The sequence below is a fragment of the Chondrus crispus genome, genomic scaffold, assembly GCF_000350225.1.
Source record: "Chondrus crispus Stackhouse genomic scaffold, scaffold_361, whole genome shotgun sequence".
In the NCBI taxonomy this organism is placed as follows: domain Eukaryota; phylum Rhodophyta; class Florideophyceae; order Gigartinales; family Gigartinaceae; genus Chondrus; species Chondrus crispus.
In genome coordinates, this window is record NW_005179252.1 from 12,388 (window position 1) to 38,702 (window position 26,315).

The 26,315-nt window shown below is 55.5% G+C and overlaps 4 protein-coding genes; 2 read left to right on the forward strand and 2 right to left on the reverse strand.

The window, feature by feature from the left end:
• Positions 1–95: 95 nt before the first annotated feature.
• CHC_T00000578001 (hypothetical protein) lies at positions 96–1,094 on the reverse strand. The gene has a single exon (XM_005718001.1). It carries the CDS (start codon positions 1,092–1,094, stop codon positions 96–98), a length of 999 nt encoding a protein of 332 aa, XP_005718058.1.
• A 16,150-nt stretch (positions 1,095–17,244) lies between these two features.
• On the forward strand, positions 17,245–20,049 carry CHC_T00000579001 (hypothetical protein). XM_005718002.1 is given in 2 exon segments: positions 17,245–19,686; positions 19,687–20,049. 1 exon segment carries the CDS (start codon positions 17,245–17,247, stop codon positions 19,684–19,686), a length of 2,442 nt encoding a protein of 813 aa, XP_005718059.1. The 3' UTR covers positions 19,687–20,049.
• Positions 20,050–20,966: 917 nt separating this feature from the next.
• Positions 20,967–22,463, forward strand: CHC_T00000580001 (hypothetical protein). The gene has a single exon (XM_005718003.1). The coding sequence runs from the start codon at positions 20,967–20,969 to the stop codon at positions 22,461–22,463; it is 1,497 nt and encodes a 498-aa protein (XP_005718060.1).
• Positions 22,464–22,475: 12 nt separating this feature from the next.
• On the reverse strand, positions 22,476–23,675 carry CHC_T00000581001 (hypothetical protein). Its single transcript, XM_005718004.1, has one exon. It carries the CDS (start codon positions 23,673–23,675, stop codon positions 22,476–22,478), a length of 1,200 nt encoding a protein of 399 aa, XP_005718061.1.
• Positions 23,676–26,315: the final 2,640 nt, after the last annotated feature.

Here is a 26,315-nt window from a genome sequence, read left to right on the forward strand (position 1 = left end):
AGCACTCCAAGTTATCCCACAAAATGTGGGCGAAATTAGCATATGAACACGAAAGCCCATATGGTACAGTAACTTGCAATGTTTACTGTGAAGCGCTAATACTTCGTAGGGCCACCTTTCTTCTCTAGTACCTCCACAAGGCGCCGAGGAATTGATTCGTAGAGCTTATTCAGGTACTCCTCGGAAATAGAACTCCAACAATCTAGGATTCTATCAGCGAGGTCTTCCAGGTTGCTAAATTGACGCCCATGCCCGTAAACACGGCGGGCAAGCAAGCCCCATACATTTTCGATTATGTTCAAGTCTGGTGACTTCGCTGGCCACCCCAACAACTTGACATTTTTCGACGAAAACCAATTCTTGGTGTAGTTTGATGGATGACAGGATGCCCCGTCTTGCTGAAATGTCCATTCTTCATCGAATGTGTCAGCAGCGAATGGTAGCAGGTCCTCTTCCAGTACCTCACAGTAGAGCGTAGAGTCCATGTTACCTTCAACACAGACCAGATGAGACGTACCATGGCAAGAGATAGCTCCCCAAAGCATCAAAGATGCTCCTCCCTGGTGCCTCGTCGAAAAGACTTGTTCCTCTCGGCTCAAGTCGTGCCAATAGCATGCCAACCCATCTGGCCCATCTAGGTTGACGTTTTTCTCGTCCGAAAAGATTACCCGGCGCCAAAATGCCTTTCTGTTCTCCAGCCTCTTTTTGCTCCATTCCAGTCTGGCACTCTTGTGCCTCTGGAGCATCTGCGGACGCGACAGCATTTTCTTGTACTTCAAATGCGGTGCGTCACGTAGTATTTGCTGAACGCGACAGACCCCCACATCAATGTCAAGGCTCAGCTTCAGCTCCCGGCATGATTTTTCTCCCTTACTGGCCTCTCGCAGCAAAAGCCGCGTTTGCTTCTTAGAAATTTTTGTTGCGTTGCAAGTGCTTTTGCGTCCGTCAACCCGCTTTGGGTGCTTCAAAAAGTTTTGTACTGCACCTGGGGACCTGGTAAGCGTGCGAGAGATCTCGCAAACGCTCAAACACTCCTGTTTCATGGCCACAATCTGCCCCTTCTCGAAGTCTGACAGTAGCTTTCTGCGAGGCATTTTCCTTGCGATGCGAAGTTTTTTAGGCACACACAATGTGCATTGCTTATTTATCTAACTATACCAGTCACCAAATTTGTCACTCTTTCGGTTTACCGCCAACTTGGCATGGCAGTAAATGCTGTATCGTATGGTTTTTCGTGTTCATATGCTAATTTCGCCCACATTTTGCGGCATAACTTGGAGGCCTTTTTTGTTTGACAGAATTGGGCTTCAGATTCGCGCTCACGCACGCGCGTATCATGGGTGATGCCCTATCGGCTTCTCGAGGCAGTGTCAAAATTTTGAAGCACTTAAGTGCTTTTATCGCAATGATGTGGGGTGTATTTATGCAAATTTAGCGCACTGTAGCAGCCCAACTCGCATTGCACAGTGTGGTTCCACCCAGATAAGACAGCACCCCAATAAGGCACTGCCAATAGGGCGGCTCGTAGTCAGAACCAAATAAAGCCTCCGTCGCCTCCGCCCCAACAGTGGTCGGAGGCATCGGACTCTTTCTGGCACCACAGGTTATGGGCACCACATGTAGTATAATGACCGGCGCGAGCGCGCGGAGGTCATCGGACGGCCGTATACGGTATACACGTGGGCGGCTGTGCCCACGTGTAGCGAGCGCGCGCGCATGCCGAGCGGTCGTAATCTGGCGTACGTGTACAGTAGTGCACGTGTCGTCCGAGCGGTAGTCTACGCGTGTTACGCGTGCCCGTTAGCACACGTGTCGTCCGTGCGGTAGTCTGTAAGCAACACGCGTGTACAGTAGTGCACACGTGTAGTAGCAGCTTCCGTGCGGTAGTAGCAATTATGGCGCTAGTTTTTTAATTGTGTACAGTACCCGGCACGCACTAGGCGGCAGGTACTGTACTACTGTACTGGGACAGGTGTCCGAGGCGTCCCCCTGCGGGGTTAAGACCTGGTGTAGTATAATGACCGGCGCGAGCGCGCGGAGGTCATCGGACGGCCGTATACGGTATACACGTGGGCGGCTGTGCCCACGTGTAGCGAGCGCGCGCGCATGCCGAGCGGTCGTAATCTGGCGTACGTGTACGTTAGCACACGTGTCGTCCGTGCGGTAGTCTGTAAGCAACACGCGTGTACAGTGGTGCACACGTGTAGTAGCAGCGGCCGTGCGGTAGTAGCAATTATGGCGCTAGTTTTTTAATTGTGTACAGTACCCGGCACGCACTAGGCGGCAGGTACTGTACTACTGTACTGGGACAGGTGTCCGAGGCGTCCCCCTGCGGGGTTAAGACCTGGCACCCGTCCCCACCAGTAAACGGGGGCAAGCTCGCCCCCGTCCCTTTTGCGCCTACGTACGTCCGTTTCGGTTGTCCGCCGCGCGCGCTGGCTTCTAACCCGTTACCGGTCGCTCCCGTTTACGCACCACGGGGCGACTGCGCGTAACCGGCCAGTGAGCCACTCCCTTTTCGCGAGCTCGTCCGCTCGGTTCTATTAGCGCGTCGCGTCCACGCCGCGTGCTCCCTCGCTCAAGCCTCCGCCTCTCACCCAACCCAGGGCGGAGAGGTTTTATCCCACATTTGGTACTCTTGTGGAGGGCATAACTCTCGAGGTTGAGCCGCACGCGTGGTCGCTCGATCGCGCGCAGAACCGTACGGACGGAAAAGGTTGAGAAATCACCGCGTCGATCGCGAAGCGTATTCGACGATGAACCGACCGGAAGAAGGGGGAGACTCCGCCTCCGGGCGTCTGAGCACCCGCAGTGGCAGTGGCGCACCGCGCCCCCGCGTGGAGAACCCGGAAGCCCTGCTGCGACCGCCACCGCGACCGGGCCGCACGCGAGCGTCCGCATCGGATGTTACGCCGGCCGTGTCGGCAGGCACCGAGAATCGCGTCCAATGGATGGTCGACGCGATTCAGCCGCGCATCCAGGCCTGGGTCGAGGAGTTCCTCGCTACGGAACTCCCCCAGGTAGCGCGCGTATGCCTCGACCGAACGGTGCCCGCGCTCGTGGACGCGCACGTACGCAGCGCGATACCACCGCTTTTGGACGAACTTCTACCCGCTCAAGTCCAATGCGAGGTGGTGACCGCGCTCACCACTGTGGATGAAGAATCCACGTCCGGTACGGCTCTAAAGGGAGCCATCAGCTCCGCCGTGGCCAATCGTCTGGCCACGACCTTCGCCGGAGCAGGAGTCGACGCACGCGAGCAGCGCGACTCGACCGCTCCGGATCCTACGCTAACGCACGCAGAACCGATCGGCGCCGCACCCGGGATCGGTACAATGGCCCCTCACCCGGAGGGTAAGACCATTTACCTCCCACCAATTTATGGTGCTACAGGAGGGCCCACAGAAAATGGCCCTCCCGTACTCGCCGATACGGCTGGCCCCCGCGGGACAGAAAACCGCCTGGGGCGCTTCGCGACAGAAAAGCGACAGCCGTATCGGTCGAGCAGAAGAAGCGCACCCGGCGCTCAAGGCTACACCTCGGAGGGTACAGAAAACCCCTCCGAGGAAGAAGACACAAGACGTCGCCACAGGGCGACGCGCAAGAACCGCGACGGACGCTACGCGCGATACCGCGATGCCGGAGGGGTCGGGTACCCCTCCGATGATAACCGCGACGGACGCTACACGCGATACCGCGATGCCGGAGGGGTCGGTTACCCCTCCGATGATAACCGCGAAGGACGCTATACGCGATACCGCGATGCCGGAGGAGGTGGATACCCCTCCGATGACGAGGACACCGAGTCGGACGGATCGCGCAGAGGCGACCGCAGAGGTCGCAATGCGCGCGACCGACGTCGGTTCCGGCGAGAAGACTCCGATCCGGAGGGCTACAGTAGCCCCGGCGGAGAAGGAGACCGCCACCGCAGGGGCAGAGACCGCCGGTCTGCCCCGAGGCGGGATCCGAAACGGCTGCCGGTGATCAGGCCGCTGAACGACCTGTTCACCAAGGCCGTCGACTACCGCACGTATAGGCTGGAAAATCGCAGCGCGCGCTACGACGCGAGTACCGCGCGGCGAGTTAACCGATATCGGAAGAAGTTGGACGTCCAGCTGAAAACCCACACATTCGGTGGTCAAGATCCAATCGCGGTGCTAGGATTTCTCGCGCGCTTCAAGATGGCCTGCGACCACAATGGGGTCAGCGAAGGCGCGGCCGTATGGTGTTTCCAGTTTTATTTGACTGGGCAGGCTCACGCCTTGCTCCAGTCCAGGCTACACGGGAACACCATGGCGGTCGATGCGGAGGAGCGCGATATGCTCGAAACCTACGCGGAAGTTGTTAACTTTTTATTGCGCACGTACGCGACTGACGAAGTTATTTCCGAAGCGGTCGGTGATGTCACCTCCTTCCGTCAGAGCTCTAATATGACGGAGGAGGTGTACAGTAACCAGTTGTGGGACAAGGCGTTGCGCTGCGGAACCGTATTTTCGGACAGGCGCCTGAAGTCCCTTTTTGTTGAGGGACTTCTGCCAGCGACGTGCGCGCAGGTGCGGAATTATCTCGCGACGCATCCGGGCGTGGACTACCAAGCGGTGGCACGCTACGCGCAAGCGATAGGCGAGACGCACCGCTCGGCTCGAAGACAGGCGACCTCGCTCGCGTCGCCTCAAGCACCGTCCGATTCGGTGAGAAGATTCACGCGCAACGCGCGGACAAGGCCCGTGCTGTCGGTCGAGTCCCTGTCTGAACTCCCGACAGCGCGCGGAACCGAAACGGAGGAGATACTGGCGGTGACGGACCAGTCGGCGACGCCGAGCTCGCTTAGCTCGCCGCCGACTAGCTACCATCCGTCACCTGCCTCGTCCCCGGCGGGCGCGCCGATGGCGCCCGCCCAACACGGTGACGCGCGCGCACATCCGTACGGAAGGCCAGTACAGAACCAGCGGGTCCGGTTCTTCAACCAAGGATTACCGGGACCCCCGCCGTGCCGGTTCTGTCTGGACCTGACCCACCGACAGGAGCAATGTCCTGTGGTGGCGGATAGCGCGCTGCGTTCGAAGCTTTTGCAGGCCCGCGAGGCCAATTATCAAAAGCTTCGGATCCGTCAAGGTCTCCGCCCGGGTTCGCCGTTCGAGCGCCAACCGCCGACCGCGTGGCGAAATTCGCGTGCGCAGGCTCCCACGGGCATCAACGTGGTCGAGCCGCGCGAGGCCGTCCAATCGGAAGAACCCGCGCTACCGCTGACGGACGAGGGGCCCGAGGACCTTGGGTTGACGGGGGAAGCCGGGGAGGACGCGTAGAGGCGTCGACGATCCTCCCCGTGCCAAGCCTCAATAAACAAGGCGCCCCGTCGACCGCTTCGGTACGCGCGCCATCGCAGAGCCGAACGGACGAAGCGGCAATTTGCTTCTTCAAGAAGCAAAATTATAAGGTCACCGCAACGGTCGGACGACGACGCGCGATGATGCGCGCCATCACGCCGGTTCTAGATTCGGGCGCCGGCCCGAATCTAATCCACCTACGCTGTGTGGCAGAACCGTGGCGCGCTGCCATCCAGTCCGCGCGGAGCCCGCCGCTCATCGACGCTTCGAATAGGTCGATGAAGGCCCTCGGCGAGCTCAAACTGTACGTCCGGATTGGTGAGTTCGTCGCGCGCGTGCCGTTCTTGGTCGTCACCAACCTCGCGGTGGACTGTATCCTCGGGACCACGTTCCTGGATCGCCACGTGAAGGCGATCCTGCCACCGCAGAGGAAGGTGCTGTTCCATCATGCGGCGTCCGTAGCGCTGACGGGAGTCACGCCCTCGAGGCACGACCGCAAGATGGCCTCGAGGGGACCGTCGCAGCAGCTCCCGCAGGAGGAAAATTCGGCCGACCGGAAGCGCGCGCAGTTCCCGACGAACGTACCGTCACGGAAAGTTCGCGTGGTCAAGGGGGTCACGATACCCCCGATGACCCAAGCGATGGTACGCGTCGCAACACCGGTTGGGGGGCTTTGCTTCCTGCAAAACCACCCCAAAACGGCGCATAAGAATTTATGCCTGATGGCCCAGGGGGTCATGGACCTCTTCCCGGGCGAGCCGTTTACGGTGCTTGTTAGCAACTTCGGAAGCCGCGCGGCCCACGTCCCCAAGCATACCGTTGTTGGCCTCGCGTTGCCATCCCCCACACACATCCTGACACTTGGCGTGCCGGTCCCCGGAGAGGCCGACGCTAAGGAAGGGGGAGGGAACAAAAATAATTTGGCGTGCCGGTCCCCGGAGAGGCCGACGCTAAGGAAGGGGGAGGGAACAAAAATAATTCCTCGACCGCTACGGGGGAATGTGCGCGACGAGAAGGACCCGTTACGGACGATGGCAGAATTAAATCCACCACCGCTACGGGAGGACCGATACGGACGCGGAGAAGACCCGCTCGTGGGAAGAAGACGTCCATATTGGTGCAGAAGACAGTACCGTCCGGTCGGGGAGAAGACCCGCTCGTGGGAAGAAGACGTCCATATTGGTGCAGAAGACAGTACCGTCCGGTCGGAAATTATGGACATGCTGTCCGAGTTCAAGGACATGTGGTCCGGCCACTTGGGTAAGATCGATGCTACGAAGCATCGCATCGAGCTGAAGCCCGGTGCGAAGCCGATCTACCAAGCACCCTACCGAGCCGGACCCATCGCGCGCGAGAAGGAGAAGAAGGAAATCGACCGCATGCTGCACGCGGGAGTCATCGAACCGACATCGGCCGAGTGGGCGAGCCCCGTGGTCTTCGTCCCTAAAAAGGACGGGACCATGCGGTTCTGCGTGGACTATCGCAAGCTAAACGCCGTTACGGTTCGCGACTCCTACCCACTACCGCGCATGGACGAATGTATCGACTCGCTCGGCGATGCCACTGTCTTTACCACGCTAGACTGTAATAGCGGGTATTGGCAGGTGGAGATCGCCGAGGAGGACCGCGATAAAACGACGTTCGCGTCGCATTCGGGCCTCTACCGTTTTCTACGCATGCCGTTCGGTCTCAAAAACGCGCCCGCGACATTTCAACGAGCGGTCGACATCATCCTGTCCCGCGTGAAATGGGAGACCGCGTTGGTCTACCTCGATGACGTCATTGTCTACTCGCGAACCGTTACGGAACATATGGCACACGTGCGCGAGGTACTACGGCTTCTACATACCGCGGGCGTGTCGCTAAAATTGGCGAAGTGCGCGTTTTTCGACACCTCCGTAACCTATCTCGGGCACGTCATTCGTCCGGGACGGTTGGAGGTGGAGCGACGCAACGTCATCGCGATCGAGCGCGCGCGCGCGCCTACGAACCAAACGGAACTGCGATCCTTTCTCGGGATGTGCAACGTGTACCGGCGGTTTGTGCAAGGATTCGCGAAGATCGCCACGCCGCTGAATAAGAAGACCGGCAAGAATCAGCCCTACGAGTTCGAGATCTTAACCGATGCGGAATACGCGGCGTTTGAGGAATTGAAGCGGCGCCTCGTGTCGCCGCCAATCCTCGCGCTACCCCGCTACGGACGGAAATATACGCTGGACACCGACGCGTGCGGACACCAAGTGGGTTGCGCCCTTCTACAGGAGCAACCCGATGGAGGTACTCGACCGATCGGATATTGGAGTCGTGCGTTGACCGACGCGGAGCGCAATTATACGACTACCGAAAAGGAATGCTTGGCCGTAGTGTGGAGCATCCTCACCCTACGGCCGTACCTATACGGAAGCGCGTTCAACCTTCGCACAGATCACGAGGCCCTACGCTGGGTCCTCAATTTAGCGGACAGTTCCGGTCGGCTCGCTCGCTGGCGCCTGCGCTTGGCGGAGTACGACTACGAGGTACAGTACCGCCCAGGCGTCAAGCACCAACTCGCGGACGGCGTATCGCGCTTACGTACCGATGGAGGAGACACCGAACCGGTCGATGATGAGGTCCCGTGCTTCGCGGTCCAGTACGAAGAGGGCAGCGAGGCCCTCCTGGACAATGTGCACTGGGACCCGCCGCAAGACCGCCCGGACGGTTGTCACACGCTCGCGATAACTCCCGAGGAACGCGACGCTGCGTCCATCTCGGTTGAGGAATTTTTACGCGAACAAGCTGAGGACGCCTTCTGTCGCTTCGCCGCGGAAACCGTCGGGACGCCGAACTCGAAGTTCGACATCGACCGCTACGGATTTCTCGTGAGGACGTCCCCGCTGGACGGGACCCTGCAGCGCGTGGTACCGACTCGGTTGCGCCCCCGGGTACTGTACCTGGCACACCATCCGAGGTTGGCAGGTCACCCGGGAGCGACGCGTATGTACTACACCCTTCGCAGGGAGTACTACTGGCCACACATGGCCAGCGACGCGTTTTCGACCGTACGGAATTGCACCTCGTGTGCTGCGACCCGCGGGACGCTTGTCAAGAACCAAAAGGATCTCAAGCTGTTCCCAGCGGCGGGCCCCTTGGAGTTTGTCGCGATGGACCTCCTGGGGCCCCTGCCCAAGACCGCGCACGGAAACAAACACGTGTTGGTAATTACCGACCGGTTCTCCAAGCTAACGCGCAGTATCCCGCTCCGGACCACAACCGCTTCGGTCGTCGCAAACGCGTTTTTAGACAACTGGGTCTACGTTTACGGAGCGCCGCGCTACGTACTAACCGACAATGGCCCCCAGTTCGCTGCGAAATTCTTCGACGCGGTATGCGCCCTCCTGGGGGTGCGGCATTATCTCACGACAGCCTACCACCCCCAGTCGAATGGGCAGACCGAACGGTTCAATCGCACGCTGGTGCAACGCCTCCGGCACTACGTGGAGGAGCACCAGCGCGATTGGGACGACTACGTGCAACCGCTGACCTTCGCGTACAATACGCAGGTCCACCGGTCGACGGAGACGACTCCGTTCGACCTGGTGTTAACGCGGCCACCGTCCGGTTTGATTCTCCCCGGTACTGTGCCGCAGGACGCGGGGACCCATCGAGAGGACCCGCGGACCCCGGTGCAGTACAAGCGCGCCACGCTGCGCAAGCTTCGCGACGCTCTCGACCGCGCTCGGACGAAATTATCCGCATCGCAAAAGCGGTACAAGGACGATTTTGACAAGAAGGTCCGCTTCCGTCCGGTCGTTGTGGCGGGCGATTTTGTCTACGTTGATCGCCCGCCCCGCCCGTTGACAAGCGTCGAGCGACGCACGCGTGCGCAAGGTACGACCGGAACGGACGAGCTCTCTGTCAAACTTCTACCAAAGACAGAGGGGCCGTTTCGCGTGCGCTCCGCTACGGACACCACGGTCCTCATCGAGCAGGACGGTGTGGAGAACCGCGTGAGTATCGACCGCGTCACAAAAATGCCACGCGGGCCGGGGGACACTGTGGCCTCGGCCATTCCATCCGCATCGGACGCGCAAACTACAACGCCCCGCGCGGAATACGTCGTTGACCGCATCGTCGGACACCGTATGACCCGCGGCGGCACCGAGTACAAGGTTCGCTGGTACGGGTACGCCGCCTCCGACGATACCTACGAGCCCTCCGAGGGGCTCCCGCAACCTTTCATCGACCGATATTGGCGTACGCGCCAAGGACGGACAAGCGCGCTCGCGTAGCGCTTCTTCTGGCCTCGCATGGCCGAACCGTCAGGACGACCTCGCTCGCGCGCGTCGTGAACTGCCGCCTGCGCGCGCCAAAGGACAAGGCAAGGAACACCGTTAATCGGCTCGGTTTACTGTGGGCGAAGCCCCTACCGGGCTACGCGGAGAAGAGGAGCCCCGCCTGTGCTATACGGCCTCGGCGGCTATCCGCGCGCGACTGCGCACCGTTATGGGAATTTCCCCCAAGCGCCCACGCGGATAGCTGTCAGCCACGCCGGGCCGCACCGTTCGGATTATCGCGCTCGCACGCGCCTATGGAAAGGGAGAACTGTACCGGGAACCGGTACTTTGTATTGAGATGTATCGCGTTCGCCGGCTTTTTAATTTAGCCGCGATTTGGGCTACGTTTTTCCCTCCCACGCTGCGGGAAAAAATCGTAGCCCGGTTCTGACAACGGCATCGTACTCCTGGGAGCATTCCGCGTCCGGTAGTGTCGCCTCGGGAAAACCGCATTCGGACATATTTGGAAACCAAATCGGTTTCTTCCGGTTTCTTACCGTTTCTTATCGTTTCTTTCAGTTTCTAATTCGGGCTGGTGGAAAGAGGGCGCTCCGTACGGTTTTTGGATCGGTGTTGGCGCAATAGAGGCCGCTACCGCAAGGGAGACGCGTGAAACTACCGTGTGGTGCCGTACTACGGCGGGTGCGCCGCTCGCGCCGCTCTTGGGATGGCAAATGAACGCAGATTCTTTACAAATTGGCCAGCCCTCCGGGAGGGTGGTTGACAAAGGGAAATTACCCCGACCGTCCACACGGAGCTCGCGTCTCGCCCGTGTGCGGGGGGGCAGGGCACAGCCGTCCTTCGACCCTCGCCCGGCCCTCCAGAGGGCCGCGGCGAGCGCTGCGTTGCGTGCGCGCCATGCCGCCGTCGCTCGACCGAATCGGACGAATCGACCGACGCGAGCGCGAGCCCGGCCAACTCGGGGGCCGATCGCGGCTCTCCGCAGAGGCGACGTCGTAGTTGGGACGCGGGAGGCGCTTGCGCCGACGCCGGAGCCCCCGCAGGGCTCGACGGCGCACTGTACGAAGGCGCTGCAGCAGGACTCTCGCGGTCGACCGTTCTCGGATGCGGCAGGAGCTACTGTAGGGGGATGCCGTCGCGGGAGGAGGAGGCAGCGCGCGCAGGAGAGTGAGAAGAGTGAGGAGAGTGAGTTGAGGGTTCGGCGGGCTTCGCTTGAAGGGAAGTGAAGGACACGCTTATCGAATCGGACGAGACAGCGGGCTTACAGAGCGCCCACTTAAAGAAGAGCTAGGAGGCATGGTCGTTCGCGCGCGCAGGGGAGAAGACAAACCGGAACGGAACTCCGTGGTCGGATGGGTGGTCGCTACGAGGACGTAGCGAAAGCTAAGGAAGGGGGTCTGTAGTATAACGACGGACGCGCGCGCGGGGAGATTATTAACAGTGCGGCCGTGCACGGTGGACACGTGGGCGGGTGTGCCCACGTGTAGGGAGCGCGCGCGTGCCGAGCGGTCGTAATCTGGCGTACGTGTACAGTAGTGCACGTGTCGGCCAAGCGGTAGTCTACCAGTATGACGCGTGTACGCTAGCACACGTGGCATCCGTGCGGTAGTCTGTAAGCAGCGCGTGTGTACAGTAGTACACACGTGTAGCTGCAGCGTCCGCGCGGTAATTAGGAATTGAGGCGCTAGTTTTTTAATGGCGTACAGTACCTGGTACGCACTAGGCGGCAGGTACTGTATACTGGGACAGGTGTCCGAGGCGTCCCTCTGAGGGGTTAAGACCTGACACCCGTCCCCACCAGTAAACTGGGGCAAGCTCGCCCCCGTCCCTTTCGCGCCTATATACGTCCGTTTCGGTTGTCTATCGCGCGCGCTGGCTTCTAACCCGTTACCGGTCGCTCCCGTTCACGCACCACGGGGCGACTGCGCGTAACCGGCCAGTGAGCCACTCCCTTTTCGCGAGCTCGTCCGCTCGGTTCTATTAGCGCGTCGCGTCCACGCCGCGTGCTCCCTCGCTCAAGCCTCCGCCTCTCACCCAACCCAGGGCGGAGAGGTTTTATCCCACAGGCGGCAGGTACTGTACTACTGTACTGGGACCGGTGTCCGAGGCGTCCCCCTGCGGGGTTAAGACCTGGCACCCGTCCCCACCAGTAAACGGGGGCAAGCTCGCCCCCGTCCCTTTTGCGCCTACGTACGTCCGTTTCGGTTGTCCGCCGCGCGCGCTGGCTTCTAACCCGTTACCGGTCGCTCCCGTTTACGCACCACGGGGCGACTGCGCGTAACCGGCCAGTGAGCCACTCCCTTTTCGCGAGCTCGTCCGCTCGGTTCTATTAGCGCGTCGCGTCCACGCCGCGTGCTCCCTCGCTCAAGCCTCCGCCTCTCACCCAACCCAGGGCGGAGAGGTTTTATCCCACATTGTTGACGGGCAATGGATTGGATGACGCGGGGTGGAGCGTGGTTAAGTTTTAATTGCCAGTCGTGGAGTATGATAGTGTCCAGGGATGGGGAAGTGGGTGTTGTTTGGGTGTTTCGAAGCTTGTAGATGGGTTGAGTGTCGTGGTGCTTTGCGGTGGTGGTATTTGGACGTTGCGAGAGTAGTAGATTGGGTTTTGAGAGAGCAGGTGAAGGTTTGTCATTGGATTTGGGTTGCGCTAGCTTGGTACTTTTAGTGTTTGAGGGTCGTGTGCGAGCGCTATGAGCGTGGTTCTGTGTAGAGCTCCAGGTGTATGCTTGACGTTTGTGATTCCATGGAACGGTTCCGAGAATCCTAGATGTGCCTTTGTTTCGAGCGTACATGATTGCTTTGGTTGGTGTGAAGAGCACGTTTCCATGGTGGATCGTGATGTCATGGACGGATAGTAGGTTGGATTGGATCTTCGGCGTAACGAGGGCTGGTATGCGTATTTTGTTGTTCATATTCGTCTTGATTGATGTCTGACCACGGTATGTACAGTGGGTGCTGTCTTTAGTTGCTGTGTAAGTTTTGGCGTGATAGGAGTTCGCGTAGGGGATATGTTTGGTGTGGGAGACATGTGACGGATGAGCTCCAGAGTCGAGTGTATACGTACATGGCGGGGGTTGATGGTCTTGAGCTGATGTGATGGGGTGTTCATGCGTTTCCTCGGTAATGTGCGGGACTTCTGGGACTAATGCACGAGCTTGCGTGTATTGTTTCTTGGTTGTTTTTCGTTGGTGACGAGGGTGTTGAGGGTGTCGACATTCGTAGTCCCTGTGGGCCGGATGAGGTATGCCTCTGCTTTGATGAAACCTGCACGGGTTCGAGATACGACGTGGCACTCGACGAAGAGAAGGGGCTGTTCTCCATGTGTCTTGGTTCTTGCTTGTAGTAGTGATGGGTGAATATTCTTGTGTCGTACTGGTGGGTTTTTGGAAGGAGGTGTAAGAAGTTATGCGGTTGAATTTGTGTACAAAATCCTTGACATCGTGGGGATCGAGTGAGATGAGTTGTACACCTACTGTAGATGTGACTGGATTGAAGCGTAGTCCGTCAATGAGAAATTCTACAGTTGTTCTTGGGTCTCATGTAGAGGGGTAGCGTGCCGCTATCATCTTGGCTCTGATTGTTTCATGGGCTGTGATGTATTCAGAGAGTGTCATGTCGGGTAGAAATACGGTTTGTTCCGCAAGTTGCTTGAGGTACCTGTGATCGGAAGTGTTCGTGGTATTAAGATGTGCAGTAATTGCTGTGATGAGTTCGTCGGGTGTAGGATCGCTGGTCGGTGTGATGATTAAGTTGGCAATTTCGGGTGGGATAGATGATATGATTTTGCCGATGAGATAGTGTTTGTTGCGCTGAAAGTCTGTCTGTTGGTTTGGATCTTGGGGTACTTCAGGATTGCCGGTGATGTGGTTGATGCAGTCGATGGTGTGAGCTGCGGCGCGAATTGCTACGATCCATGGGCCGTAGTTGGCTGTGTCGAGTTTGGGAACGTCTGAGCGTTTATCCATGTTGCTGAGGGCTGGCTGGAGCCGGGGAGGTGGGAAGTATGTCAGTGGTGCGATGAGATGTGAGGGAGTAGGGAGGAGCCTCCGATGGCGGAGGGATTGGGTGTGTGACGTCGTGTTGGATTTGCGATGGGAAGTGGTTAGCGAGTGTTGCCCATAACCTGTGTGAACACGAGACCGATATCCTTTATTTACTCGTCGTCGCTCTGTGTGCCTACTTATATGCACACACTTAGGACAGTCTGTCCTGTGCGGTCTGACAGGTTGCTCATAAGTGTTGATGGGATGACTCAATCCTCTTGCACGTAAACTGACTTTCCCTTCACTTCTTGCCCTGCACGTTTCATCCTCAGCAAGATTACAAACCTTCTCCTGATACCCTGCACCGTGCACCGTATGTTGCAGTATTGACGCCTAGAGTCGGCCTCGGCATCGCTTCTCCGACTTTCTTGCACAAAGTTGTACAGTAAACATTTACATCTACAGAGTAAAGTCTCCATAGAGTGAACCAAAATGTGGCACATATTGGAAGCCCAATAGTTCACTGGACTGAGTCTGTTCACAGCAGCGATCAAGATACGGCTGGCATTGCAGTAGCGTTCATAGATAGGGCTGGCATTACACATGCCGGAGCGCAGGACGGCGACTGTTCGGGACTCAGGAGTGCCAAGCTCCCACATGACGACTACTCGATCCCACGGATAGCGTCCAAGACGCTGTTCATCGAGCCGCATCTGCGGCTCTAGAAGCCGCTCAGAATGCTTCTGAAGCAGCTCGAAAAGCAGCTGCAGTGACTGCGACACCGGCTACGAAAAAAGAAAGCAAGTCAGCTTGCAAGATCGCAAAAACGCGATTACAACGCTCGGCTTCGCGGCTGATGGAACACGATGATCAGCACTAATTAATCCTTCCACCACGCAACCTTGGACAGAAACGAACCTGGCAATCATATCGGATTCTCAAAAAGTGCTATTACAGCATGGATCACATGCAAAAAAACATTCTTGCCTCGGATTGCCGAGGCGCAGTACTTCTCAAGCGATAACGGCTCAAGCCTGGATCGAACCCTGAGCTTGAAAAGGCGATCACGTCGTACATGAACGATGTCATACAGTACCTACGACACGAATCACCTTTTCGTGAAAGCGTTGTTCCAGAAAGAGCGCTCGGCATTCGAGACGGAATGATTTCGAGTCTAACAGAAAGAGCTACACTCGCGAATGATGCCAATGTCCAGAAGTTGCTTGATGAGGAGCCAAAACTGCAGTCATTCGTATCCAGCCATGTTTTGTATCGGCGTTTTATGGTTAGAAATAGATTTGCAAGCAGAAAAGGCGCCGGAAGCGCAAAACATTTTGACAAAGATCTTGTTGATAACGCGCGACACGAAATGAGAAAAGATGTTACTCATTTCCCTCTATCTTGTATTATGAATACAGAAGATTCTTCTGTGTTCATAATACCGCTTCTGAAGTGGCAGTTCTCTACAGAGCTTTGCCAACTCGATCCATTTCCCAGGATGGCACTGCGTATGAGCACATAAAAGACAGGCTGACAGCAGTGCTCACAGTCTTCGCAGACGGATCAAAATCCCCATTGACTATTATTGTATAGGGAAGTCAAGACGACCTAGGAGCTTTCCAAGGCATTTTGATGGCCTCCGAGATCTCAATATTTACTACATGGCACAAAAGAATTCTTGGAACACAAAGAACATTTGGACCCCAATTGTAGGTGGGTTTGACAAGTTTGCGCGCCTCGAAGGGAAGTCATTCATTAATGTTGTGGACAACCATTCTGCTCACAACATTTCTTACAAAGAATTTACCAACTTTAAGTGCTCCTTCCTTCTTCCCAAGTTAACATCACATCTTCAACCCGTCGATGCTGCCGTGGGACGCTCTTTTTAAGTGCCATTTTCGACGTTTGCTATTGCATCATATTCTCAATTCAATTAAGGCCCAAATAGACCAGCCACCTTCGCAACGCGAGCCATTCAAGATTTGTAAGACTGTTACCGTGTATGATGGAGTCAAATTGATGACCAAAGCTCGGGATCTAGTACCTGACAGCGTCATTCACAGTAGACTGCTAACTGGTTACGTGGTTATTCTTAAGAGAAGAAATTGTCAAGCTGCGTACGGATCGTCAAGAAACTGTCAGAGCTGCTATACGGGCGCCAGCGCAATTGGCACCCCGTCTCGTTCAAGAAGTGTGTAGGAAAGCGGAAAGTGCATACTGCCGTGGCCAGTTGTACGTGTATGCAGATGAAGGCGTGCTAAATGAGGGGAACGAAATTGAGACGATATACGGGGAAGAACAGGGGGAATATTTTATAGAATTGCTTTCTAGGGACATCGTGGAGTTAAGGGAAGCTGGAGTTGTTGGGGACGTTGGCGTTGCTGCGCTACAGAATATGATGGAGAAGGAGAGTGCTCTTCCAGTCTCTGAAATTATTACAGAGGGTAGTGCTCTGGCCCAAGGTGTAGATGTGGGATTGGAGCAATTTGAGCCTTTCAGAGACGTGGCTGATGAGGCTGGTGGTGACGGGACGGACGAGGACGACTCAGAAACTATTCCCACTGTAGAGCAGGCTGTGAGGAAGCCATCACTCAGCCGTTACAGTGGGGCACTTCAAGCGTTGTCGGAGGAACTTCAGTCTGTCATGACAGATCCACAGCTGTTTCGGTCAGAGCTTCCATGTAATTTAAAGGCGCTGCTCCTCGAAGAATTGCGCCGTGTGTGAAAAATGCAGCGTCAAACTCTAAGGCAAAGTCGCATCGATACTTTTTGTAAACGTTGATATCCCGTTTTTTTGGGCCTGATTCAAGTCTCGATAATGTGAATTGTGGCATTTAGGACAGTTGGAATGTACGTTGTAACGGAGAGTTCTCTTTACTCAGGCCAGTTCACTATAGGCCTGACAAAATGGGGAATCTGGGCTAATTATGGAGGGTGGCGCTTTGCTGGTGACTTGCAGTTCATTTTACAGAGTCTGTTCAGTTTGTCGAGGCGCCACTATATCGAGACTTTACTCTGTAGAACCTCCCATCTTCTGGGCATCTTTAAGATCTCGAATGTTTCAAAAGTGCGCAATACAGTATAGCCGTCCTTGCGACGTCTGTTTAGATGGATTTGACCTCCTACAGTATGAGATCAAATAACCGGTATGAGGCTACCATTTAACTTGTTATTTCTGGACTTGTGCTTACTCGATACGAGAAAGAAAGATACCCCTACAACCGTCTTGAACTCTGCTATGCGGAAGGGTAGACTTTATTGAAAACTGCATGCCCTTTCCCGTTGTTTTTCGAAATGTCTGGCATCCTGGCATGGGAGCCTTTCTGAGCAACCTTGAAACGTTGCGTTTTGATATCTTCAAAACCAAAACGACTGTTTAAAAAATCAACAGGAGACTTCCTGTGCAGGGAACTGTATTATATTCGTAGTCTTTCAGTGAATTCGAGACTGCTATCCCGATGTTCTGCAAGATGGTATCGCTGAGGGCAAGGAAGTCAAAGAAATGGTGCCCAACATGCATTCCTAAATTCGCGGTTTATTCTTGCTCTTTTTGGAAATATATATTGTATATATATTTCCAAAAAGAGCTGGCCTCATACATATGAGGCAAATCGCTTACCGCCGAGCCCCTAGTCTAGGTCCACGTGTAGTCGTAACATGTGTACACGCGTGAAATGCTTCCCAAATTTCTACGCCTTCGTAGTCGACCGGGATCAACTTTCTCGTCGCCGTCGCCGCAGCACAAGCCACCGTACTTTTCTTTTTCACGAAATCTTCATCATGGGCGGCAAGCGCCGCAACTCCAGTCAAGGAAACATCCGAAAGCGCCCCCGCACAGCCCGCAAGCAAACCCTCGTCCGTGTCGCAGAGCACAAACAAGCCACCGCCGAGAAGCTCCACCGCCGCCTCGAGCATGCAGAGGCGCGCAATCTGCACCGCACCCGCGCGGCATTGGGAATAAAGAGCAGAGAAGTCGTCGCACGCGGTGAGAAAAAGGTTGATTTTGAAGAGGACGACGAGGAAGGCGGGTGGAGAGGGAGGTACTTGGAGAGATGCGCGAGAGGATACGTTGCCCTCGTCGACGACCTCGCCCATCCGCTCTTTGCGGAAACGCGCTTGGATATGCAGGTGAATGGCGTGCGGCCGGGCGCGTTGAAGCAGCACCATGCGAAGCGTGCGGAGGAGGTGCGCCCTTCAACCTCCAGCTCACCGCCCGTCGACGAACGAGCCGTGGCGGAGGCCGAAAGCGCGCCGACCTTGTCGCTCGAGCAGGAGAACCTCGCCGCCGCCGCACGCGAAAACTCCCACTTTGGGCACGAGGCTCCACTACCTGAACTTAGCGCCGGCGAAAAGCTCACACCGATCGGACTCTTCCCCCTCGTCGGTCGCGTGTCCGCCGTGGCGGCCCCCGCGCGCCGCGCCGCACTGCAGACGCTTCTCACGACGGGGCTTGCCGCCGTTTCCGAGCGCGCGTTGGGGATGCAGCCCTCGGTCCATGCGAAGTGGGACGCGGCTGGGATGGGAGGAGCTCGTCTGCAGGAGTTTGAGCGCGCGTTTGTGGCCTCCATACGAGAGTACATGGATGTGTTTTTGTGTCGACGACTTGACAATCGGCAAGAGGACGTCGTACGGAAGCTCTATGTCGCGCATTGTGTGACGCATGTTCTAAGGGCAAGGGCTAGGGTCTTCCGGAATGACGCCGCCGTGAAGAAGGAGCCCGAGGCGATCGATCGTGCCAAGGATCAGGGTTTTAGTCGCGCAAGGGTGCTCATACTGCTGCCGATGAAGAATGTCGCGTATGAGGTAGTGAAGACGATTGTGGCGCTCGCGGTGGAACCGGGGCCGAATGTGCAGAACCGCGAGCGATTCGAAGCGGAGTTTGCACCGGAGGATGAGGAGGAAGGAGATAATCTGGATGTGGGGAGAGGATTAGCGAAGAGAAGAAGGAAACCGGCTGATCATCGCCGACTCTTTAGGGGGAATACCGAAGATGACTTTAAGCTTGGTATTTCCTTTTCCAAAAAGTCCATCAAGCTGTACGCAGACTTCAATGCTAGCGATGTTATCATCGCGTCACCGTTGGGACTGAGGAGGGGCATTGCTGAAAAGGCGAGCGGGAAGACGGCCCACGACCGGCTCTCGAAGAAGAAGGAAGAGAACGAAGATGCGGAATGGAAGACAGGGATTGGGGCGGCGCGTCAGGAACCAAAGCAGGATGACGCAGATGAGGGTTTTCTCAGTTCTGTCGAGATATGCGTCGTCGATGGAGCGGATGTGCTTTCAATGCAGAACTGGGACACCCTACGTAAAGCCGTCGACATGGTCAACAAAATGCCATCGAATACGAGGGATACAGACTTTTCACGTGTGCGAGCGTGGTGTCTAGATGGGCTGATGCAGCAGTTTCGGCAAACCATCATGCTTTCGCGGTACCGCAAGTCAGAGTTTGTTTCGTTGATGCGTGGCTGTTGCAACCACGCTGGAAGAGTGCAGCTAATTGAACCTCCCGAAGTGCTTGGTTCTATGGTCAACGTGATCGTGAGCATGCGCCAAACGTTTTTCAAGGTACCAAACGTTGATTCGCCGGCTTTTCGGGCGGACAAACGGTTTTCGTTCTTCTGTGCCAACACTTTGCCCGTAGTGCGGTGTCTGCTGGATGCGCAGGTTTTGCTCGTAATACCAGATTATTTCGACTATGTCCGCGTACGCAACAAGCTGGTCGAAATCGCAGACGAGGACGAGAACTTTCGCTTTGCGAGCATGTGCGAATACTCCAAAGGGTCGGACATATCTCGAGCGCGCGGCAAGCTGCACGATCGAAGCGCTGGGCTCGTGGTCATGACGGAGCGATTCCACTTTTTTTGGCGGCACTGGCTGCGCGGGGCGGACACCGTCGTGTGGTATGGCCTCCCGGAAAATGAGCACTACTACCCTGAGATCCTCAACATGACAGGGGAGGCAGCCGACAGCGGTAGGCAAGTGCAGACTTTTACCCTCTACGATGAATTTGATATGTTCAAGCTGGAGAGAGTTGTTGGAAGGAGGCGTTGTAAGAAAATGATGGCCAAAGACTCCAAGTCGACATTTTTGTTTGTATAAAGTTGCATTTCTAGAAGAAAGGGTACGTCCGTGTAAAGGGACGAGAGCAAAGACGTGCCGTTTGACAAAGTCTCGGTTGACTTCGCAATTATGAAGGGCACTTTGCGTTTTCTGTGGAAGATGGCACTTTTTTTTTCGCACGAGCGTGGTCGCGGTGATGCGCATGTTGAGATTCTGTAACACACAGATGCCACTGCTGATCCTACATCATCCCTGTTCCTAGTGTGAGGGTCACAATTTGCCGCAGATGAGGTCAAATGGGGTCGCGTGAGGCTACGTTTCACTTAATCTTTCTGGACTTATTCTTACTCGATAAAAAGAAGGGCAATTCAAGCCAGCAGACTTGAGTTCCACGCTACGCAAGATAAATCGAAGCGGGAACTGACTGTCCTTTCGGATAATTGTTATTCAGGCCTGGCGAGGAAACATTTTCTGAGCAACCTGTAGACCCTTCTTGATTCACCTCATCGAAACCCCAATCTTTGTGTAAAATCGTGCCCAAGGAACGAACGGTGTCACTTCATGACCCTCTAGATGACAGCAGTACATGTAGCAAGACCATTGGAGCAGCACAGATGGGCGAACATTGCAGTCATTTTTTTGCCCGAAACGCTCTCTGAATTGAACCCCGGCAAGCCCTTTTGAGTAACATTACGGGTTTCCCCATATGTCCCCGCTGTCACGGTGCGCATGTCTCCTCAGCCGACAACTGCAATTTTTGCACTGCACTGAACCCCGCCAAACCCTTTTGAGTAACATTACGGTTTTCCCCATATGTCCCCGCTGTCACGGTGCGTATGTCTCCTCAGCCGGTAGACAAAGTAATGTAAATTACGCGTCCCCTGTCTCAAAATCAACGCTCACAGTATGAAACATAGGGGTGCACGCAGCAAGGGTCGGGCTGACCAGTGAAGTGGCAGAGATGAGCTCCATGAGCTCCATGTCGTTTCCAAAAATGTACGCCGGCATTTCCCATGACACGGCGTGCTTCGCCCAAATTCAAAGATTTGAGCAGTTGCGACAACTCTACTCAAGTCCTGTGAGTGCTCAAAAGCGTCATAGTGAGGTATGTTGACTGCGCAAAAGTTGTCATACACCCTGCGTACCCTGCCTTACTAATATTTCTCAAAAGCTGCTGATCTGCACCTAACGGTACACCTATAGCTCTGGCCCGCAGGCAACCATGTGTCACATCTCAACTAAATACGAGCTCAGGTGCGTTGGCTTGTGATGCTTCATCCAACTCTGATGCCTCTTCTGCGTGCATCTCCCCAGCACCGATGACGCATCTTCAGCGCCATTCTGACTACGGTCGCAAAGCCGTTCATGACCGTGCCATGGACACCCTTCTCTCTGAACTCTCAACAAGCCACGGCAGGACGCTTTCGTTTATTGCAACCATTCAAGAAATCGCCCGCCGAAACGGAGAGTCTGTCTCTCACAAAGACCTTCTCCATCTGCAACTTGACTTCAACGCTCTCCCTCCCGACCCTTCGGACTTTCTCCATGCTTTGCTCCTCATCGCCCAAACAGCACCAAACAGCGCTGCTGCTTGTCTCGACACGTCTAGCATCCTTGGTGTTGAGTACAATTGTGCTACTGGGGGGGTCAAAGAGACTGACAGACCCTATGAGGCAGCCTTCTTCATCGACCGCTTCCATTCGCGTATAAGAGAGTTGCAGAGTCGTGAGGAGACTCCTTTTGCCGTCTTGCGTGCCCTCTCTCCAGGGCCCCAGAATTTCGACAGAAATCAGTTTGTATCTCGCTATGAGATCTTTTATGGGCCCCAAGAAAACGATGGACGTATCCAATCTCCTAGCATTCCCGACCAGGTCGTCGAAAGGGGCATTCTGTTGTGTTTTGTTCTTGCAGAGAAACGCGGTATGACTGTACAACAGCAACATCTTAGGGATCAGTGGGTGCGTAAGCTGTCAGACGAGATTACAGGTCAGACTGTCAACTCGGTTCTTGATGAGTACCGTCATGCTGCTTCCACTATGAGTGCCGCAGAAAAGGTCAATGCGCTCATGTGCACCCTAGCCGGGCGCAATTTCATCGTCGAGCGGCCTGATGGGGCGATTGCGTGCTACTATTGGGATCCCGAATCTTTAAAGAAGGTTCGTCACCAGATGAAAAAGTTATCTCAAGACGTCAACGGACCAAAGTTATATGGCTCCTATTGGCGCATCGGCTTGGCATGGACACTTGTCGTCAGTGGCTCACTGCTAGCGATTTTGTCAGGGGTATTGAACTGGGCGAAGCGTGAGAACAAATTCGAGAGGGTCAACGACGTGTTCTCAACGTTTCTCCTTGTGCTTTCGCTGCCAGCCTTCACGGTGAAGATTGCGGCGACGAATGGCGATCAGGCTATTAAGGACTGGTTGACAGGCGTCATGAGAGTAAAGAACGTAGAGCATCTGGAGACACACATTGCACGGCGTTTAAAGGGCAACAAGCGAAGGGGTTGGGTGGCGATACAGCGTGTCAAGTGTGAAACGGATGATCGGCAGAACTGGACCGCCAAAGACAACATGTGTTTCAAGACAGAGCATATGGATGGTTCATTGCGTGCAGAGAAAGACCGCAACATGAGTGAACTGGAAGTCGTCATCGGGACCGACGGGAAGCGGGCAAGATCGTGGATCCAGATCAGCAACGAGACCAACATAATAGGGAGTGATGTGAACCATCTCCAGTTCACATGCGGGACGACAAACCCGATTCGCACCCCTGCTTTCTTCAGCCATACGCCTTCACCGCGTGTCTGGTTTGCCTGAGCGCTATTGTGATCACAAAATGATTTGCAAGCTTTTTGAATCCACTGCTGGCAACTCTTCATCGCCCGTCACACACAGTAGCTTGTTAAGCTGCACTTCGCCATTCTGTATAAAGCGCAACATTTCCTGCAGCAGCGGCACCGCAAGTTTGTTCTCGCTGTGCGGATGGATACCGTGCCCCAATCCTGTGTGTTTCGGATACACAAACAATTTGGTTTGCTCATTTCCCAGTTCTCTCTGGCAGTACTCGGTCACGCCCTTGGGGTCACAATACTCATCCAACTCGGCTGTTGCGCAAAACGTGGTAACATTTCTCCGGATCGGGGCGACGATTTCTGCGCGATGCACCATCCTTGCAGCCACGGAAGTTGCAGCGAAGTGGCGGGCGCTGATCGTGGAAATCGGAAATGGTAAAGTAAAAAGTTCCAGAGCACCCAGTGCTGCCAAATCAATGCCTGTGGGCTGCGAGCGAAGGCCTACAAACGGAGCTAGCAACACGAGCTTGTGTATGAACTTTGCGCGTGCCACGAGATTGATGGCTTGCACGGCACCCAGCGAATAGCCGACAACACTGATGGGACCTGGAAGGGGTGCGACATCGGCGACTCGTTCGAAGGGGTGCGATTCGTAGCGCGAATAGTCAGACTCGCAATAGCGGGCTATCTCCGATTCCAGGCCGGGTCTGTAGGTATTACCACTTAGTGCGTACAGAGCACAGATGACGGTTTCAAAATCTGCGGAGCTCAGCTGATCTCGGAGTCTTGCTTTGATTCTCGCAATGATTTGCGCGTACTCTTCGGCGTGTGGAGGTTCCATGGCCGCGGCGGTGGTAATACGTTGGAAATAGTCGGCCAGGACATGATCACTCAAGATGACTTCTCTGGCCTTGTCACCGATCTCCGGCTTCAGGAGGGTGTACGGGAGACGGTGGGCGGCAAAGGCGTGGCCCGCGCCGGGCGGTGTGTACACGTTGAAGCCCGCGTTGTGGAAGTAGGTCATGGTCGGGCGCATGATCTCGGGGGTGGAAGCGAGGCCGTGGAAGAGCACGACGGTGCCGTGCACAGCGGTGCGCGGCGGGTGAAAGGCGTAGAGCGCGTGGGCGCGAGGGCGAGCATCCGTGGACTGGGTGGTGGACGAGATGTAGGACTGGACGAGATGTACGGCACGGGCATGTTGGGATGGGGTGGCGCTGAAGGCGGGAAGGTGCTTCATGTCGGTGGCGACGGCACGGTAGCGGTGATGCGAACGGGGCTTCGACGGCGATCTGGTCGCGGGAAGCTGAGGGGTCTGGCAGGTTCGGAGGGCTCGAGGAGGGTTGGATGTTGTGGTCCCATTTTCGGAGTTAAGCTTGGAAATGATCGGGCGGGAAGGTCCAGCGGAAAAATCTTTTGCCTACTCTGGATTGTTTGTGTGCTCCTCGAATCGTCTCCTTGGCGTTAAAAAGGGAGCGTGGTCGAGGAGGGCGGGATGTTAAAATGTAATTATTTTAAACTCTATGGAGCTGATAAATTTATCGTTGTTCATTCCACCATCAAGTCACTTTTTCGAGGCTCTGAGGGCTGGGGGTTTTTTATCACACGCACTCCGGATGGCAAATTGTGTTGTCCCAAAGACGAAAAGTGCGGAGGCGGAATAGGAAAAAAGTTTTGATGGTGCGGATTATTCCTTCACTCGGGCGATAAACCATGCTGACATGAGACACGGGAGATAAATAGATATGTGGCCCATTGCACCTTGTGATACGACTCTTAGACAAGGTTTTTTTTGGTACCCTTCCGATCGCAATGACAAAAGAACGCATAGAAATCACTCACTACTCGAAAACGGGGTAAACTTTACAGCGTATTTGTCGCACATGCGCCCTGCTGACCTTCTCAAAGACCTTTGACACCACGAACAAGGCAATTTCCTCGTACAGTACAATCATCATCGTTCGTTATGGCATACGTCACCGGTACAAGTCAAGAAATATCAACTTAGCTACAATAATGCTCTTAAACTGGTTAGATCATGAAATTTGTAATAACTGGATAGATCATGAAATCTGTTTCCGGCGTGGCAGGAACGGGACATCCTCCAACGGGAGCCCCGTTGGACTGTGTCCCACAAGTGTACCGCACAAGTTATTTCTGCCACAAAGAGTTTTGCACCCCCCGTGGTCCCGGCAGAACACGCATGTGAAGATGGCGGCCAGTCAAATTTGTTCAACCATTCTTAATTTAGAATTCATTTTTTAAATCTTCAAAAAAAGTCTAGACTTCCACTCTCATGCGGGAGCAGCAAGGGGGGTGTGACGAAGTAAGCCTCGTGCCTCCGCCCGTCCCGCGCCAGCGGGCCGAGCGACGGCGAGCTTTTATTCTGTTCTGGTGGTGCTACCTACGGCAATTGGTGTGGCCTGGCCTGTGGCCTGGCTTGTGGGTCATCACAGGGGGTTCGCGGTACAGTGGCCTTTTAGAATCTGCAGCTTCCATACGGAAGCCGGTTGTTTCACACGATTTTATCATTATCGAAGCCTCGATTCCCCAAACATGAGTGCCTGTGGTGTGCTTTGATAGCACATGCCAAGACGGGCACGCCTCTCTGCTGCCCCGACTTACTGGCGAAGCGGCCGGGAAAGGCAGTGCTGTTTTTACAGACTTGTATCACAGTGATGAAAAACGCCGACATATATACAGTACAGCAGTCCCAAGTCTTTGCCTCGCGAGCTCCTGGGAATATATGACATTACGTGTGCATGTACACTGTACTATCTCTTTGCGATATATAGCCTTGACATGTCTGTCGTACCGCAGGTGCTTCCTTGCACTAATGATCTTCTCGGTCAAGGAAAAATGATACATGAATTTTGGTCTGTTTATTAGTGACTGCGTGCAAGCTGTTCTGGGACCAAGGCGTTGTGAACAAGGAATGAGCAGAGCGTCTCTTCCATAGAAGAAAGTTTCTTCAAGAAACGGATTATGCCTCAGAGAACCGTCACGGGTTTCGACACAAGTGTTGTAGAGTTCAGAGTAGACATGAAAATGTCGCAAGTGGGGCATGTAAGGGTAGGGCGGTAATTCATTGAAACAAATAATCGAATGAAGAGCTACCCTTGGTAGAGAGATGCACTTCGATGCAAAGAGATGAAGTCTACTTTCTCGGTAATTCATGAAGACATTTGATTCTGAGGGATCTCAGTTTTATGCCAAAGTATGACAAAATGTACACGTGTGCCTTTGTACACGTCAGCATGTCAAGTTCTTACAACTTGCAACCTCCAACTGGTGCAATACAGCACCGGGTCCCGGTGAGTTATATATATGTCCAAGGTATCCGTTCCCTTCTCCCTCCGACCGCCACACCCGGTAATGGCCTCCTAGCTCCACCTCTATCCCCCGATGTCCCCAACTCCCACCGCATCCGTCCTGCCCCCCCCGGCCTCCGCGGTCCCATCTCTCTCCCGCCCATCCGCCACCTCCCGCCCGGTCCTCTCCGCCATCGAGACTCTCTCCCCGCACCTCCGCCTCTCCACGCTCCTCCGCCACCTCCACACACTTTCCTCCGCCCTTGCCCTCGCCCAGTCGCGCACGGCCCCCTTCCCCGACATCCACCAATCCCTGCAGCGCCTCTCGCTCACCACCCTCCGCCTCACGGACCGCACGGCCTCCACCCTGGCCGCCTTCCGCCACGCGGCCGCCACCTCGCTGCACAACCTCGACCTCGTGTCCGACCTCCTGCACGACGACCTCGCCCGCGTCGCCCACTCGCTCCTCTCCGCCGAGGCCGCCTCCGCCGACCGCCTGGCCGTCCAGTCGCGCGCCCTCGCCCTCGAGTTCGACGCCGCCGCAGACGCCCTCTCGGCCGCCCTGCTCG

Excerpts from the sequence above, each read along its gene's own strand:
- CHC_T00000579001 (XM_005718002.1), top strand. The coding sequence starts at position 17,245 with ATGTGTACACGCGTGAAATGCTTCCCAAATTTCTACGCCTTCGTAGTC.
- CHC_T00000578001 (XM_005718001.1), bottom strand. The coding sequence starts at position 1,094 with ATGCCTCGCAGAAAGCTACTGTCAGACTTCGAGAAGGGGCAGATTGTG.
- CHC_T00000580001 (XM_005718003.1), top strand. The coding sequence starts at position 20,967 with ATGACGCATCTTCAGCGCCATTCTGACTACGGTCGCAAAGCCGTTCAT.
- CHC_T00000581001 (XM_005718004.1), bottom strand. The coding sequence starts at position 23,675 with ATGAAGCACCTTCCCGCCTTCAGCGCCACCCCATCCCAACATGCCCGT.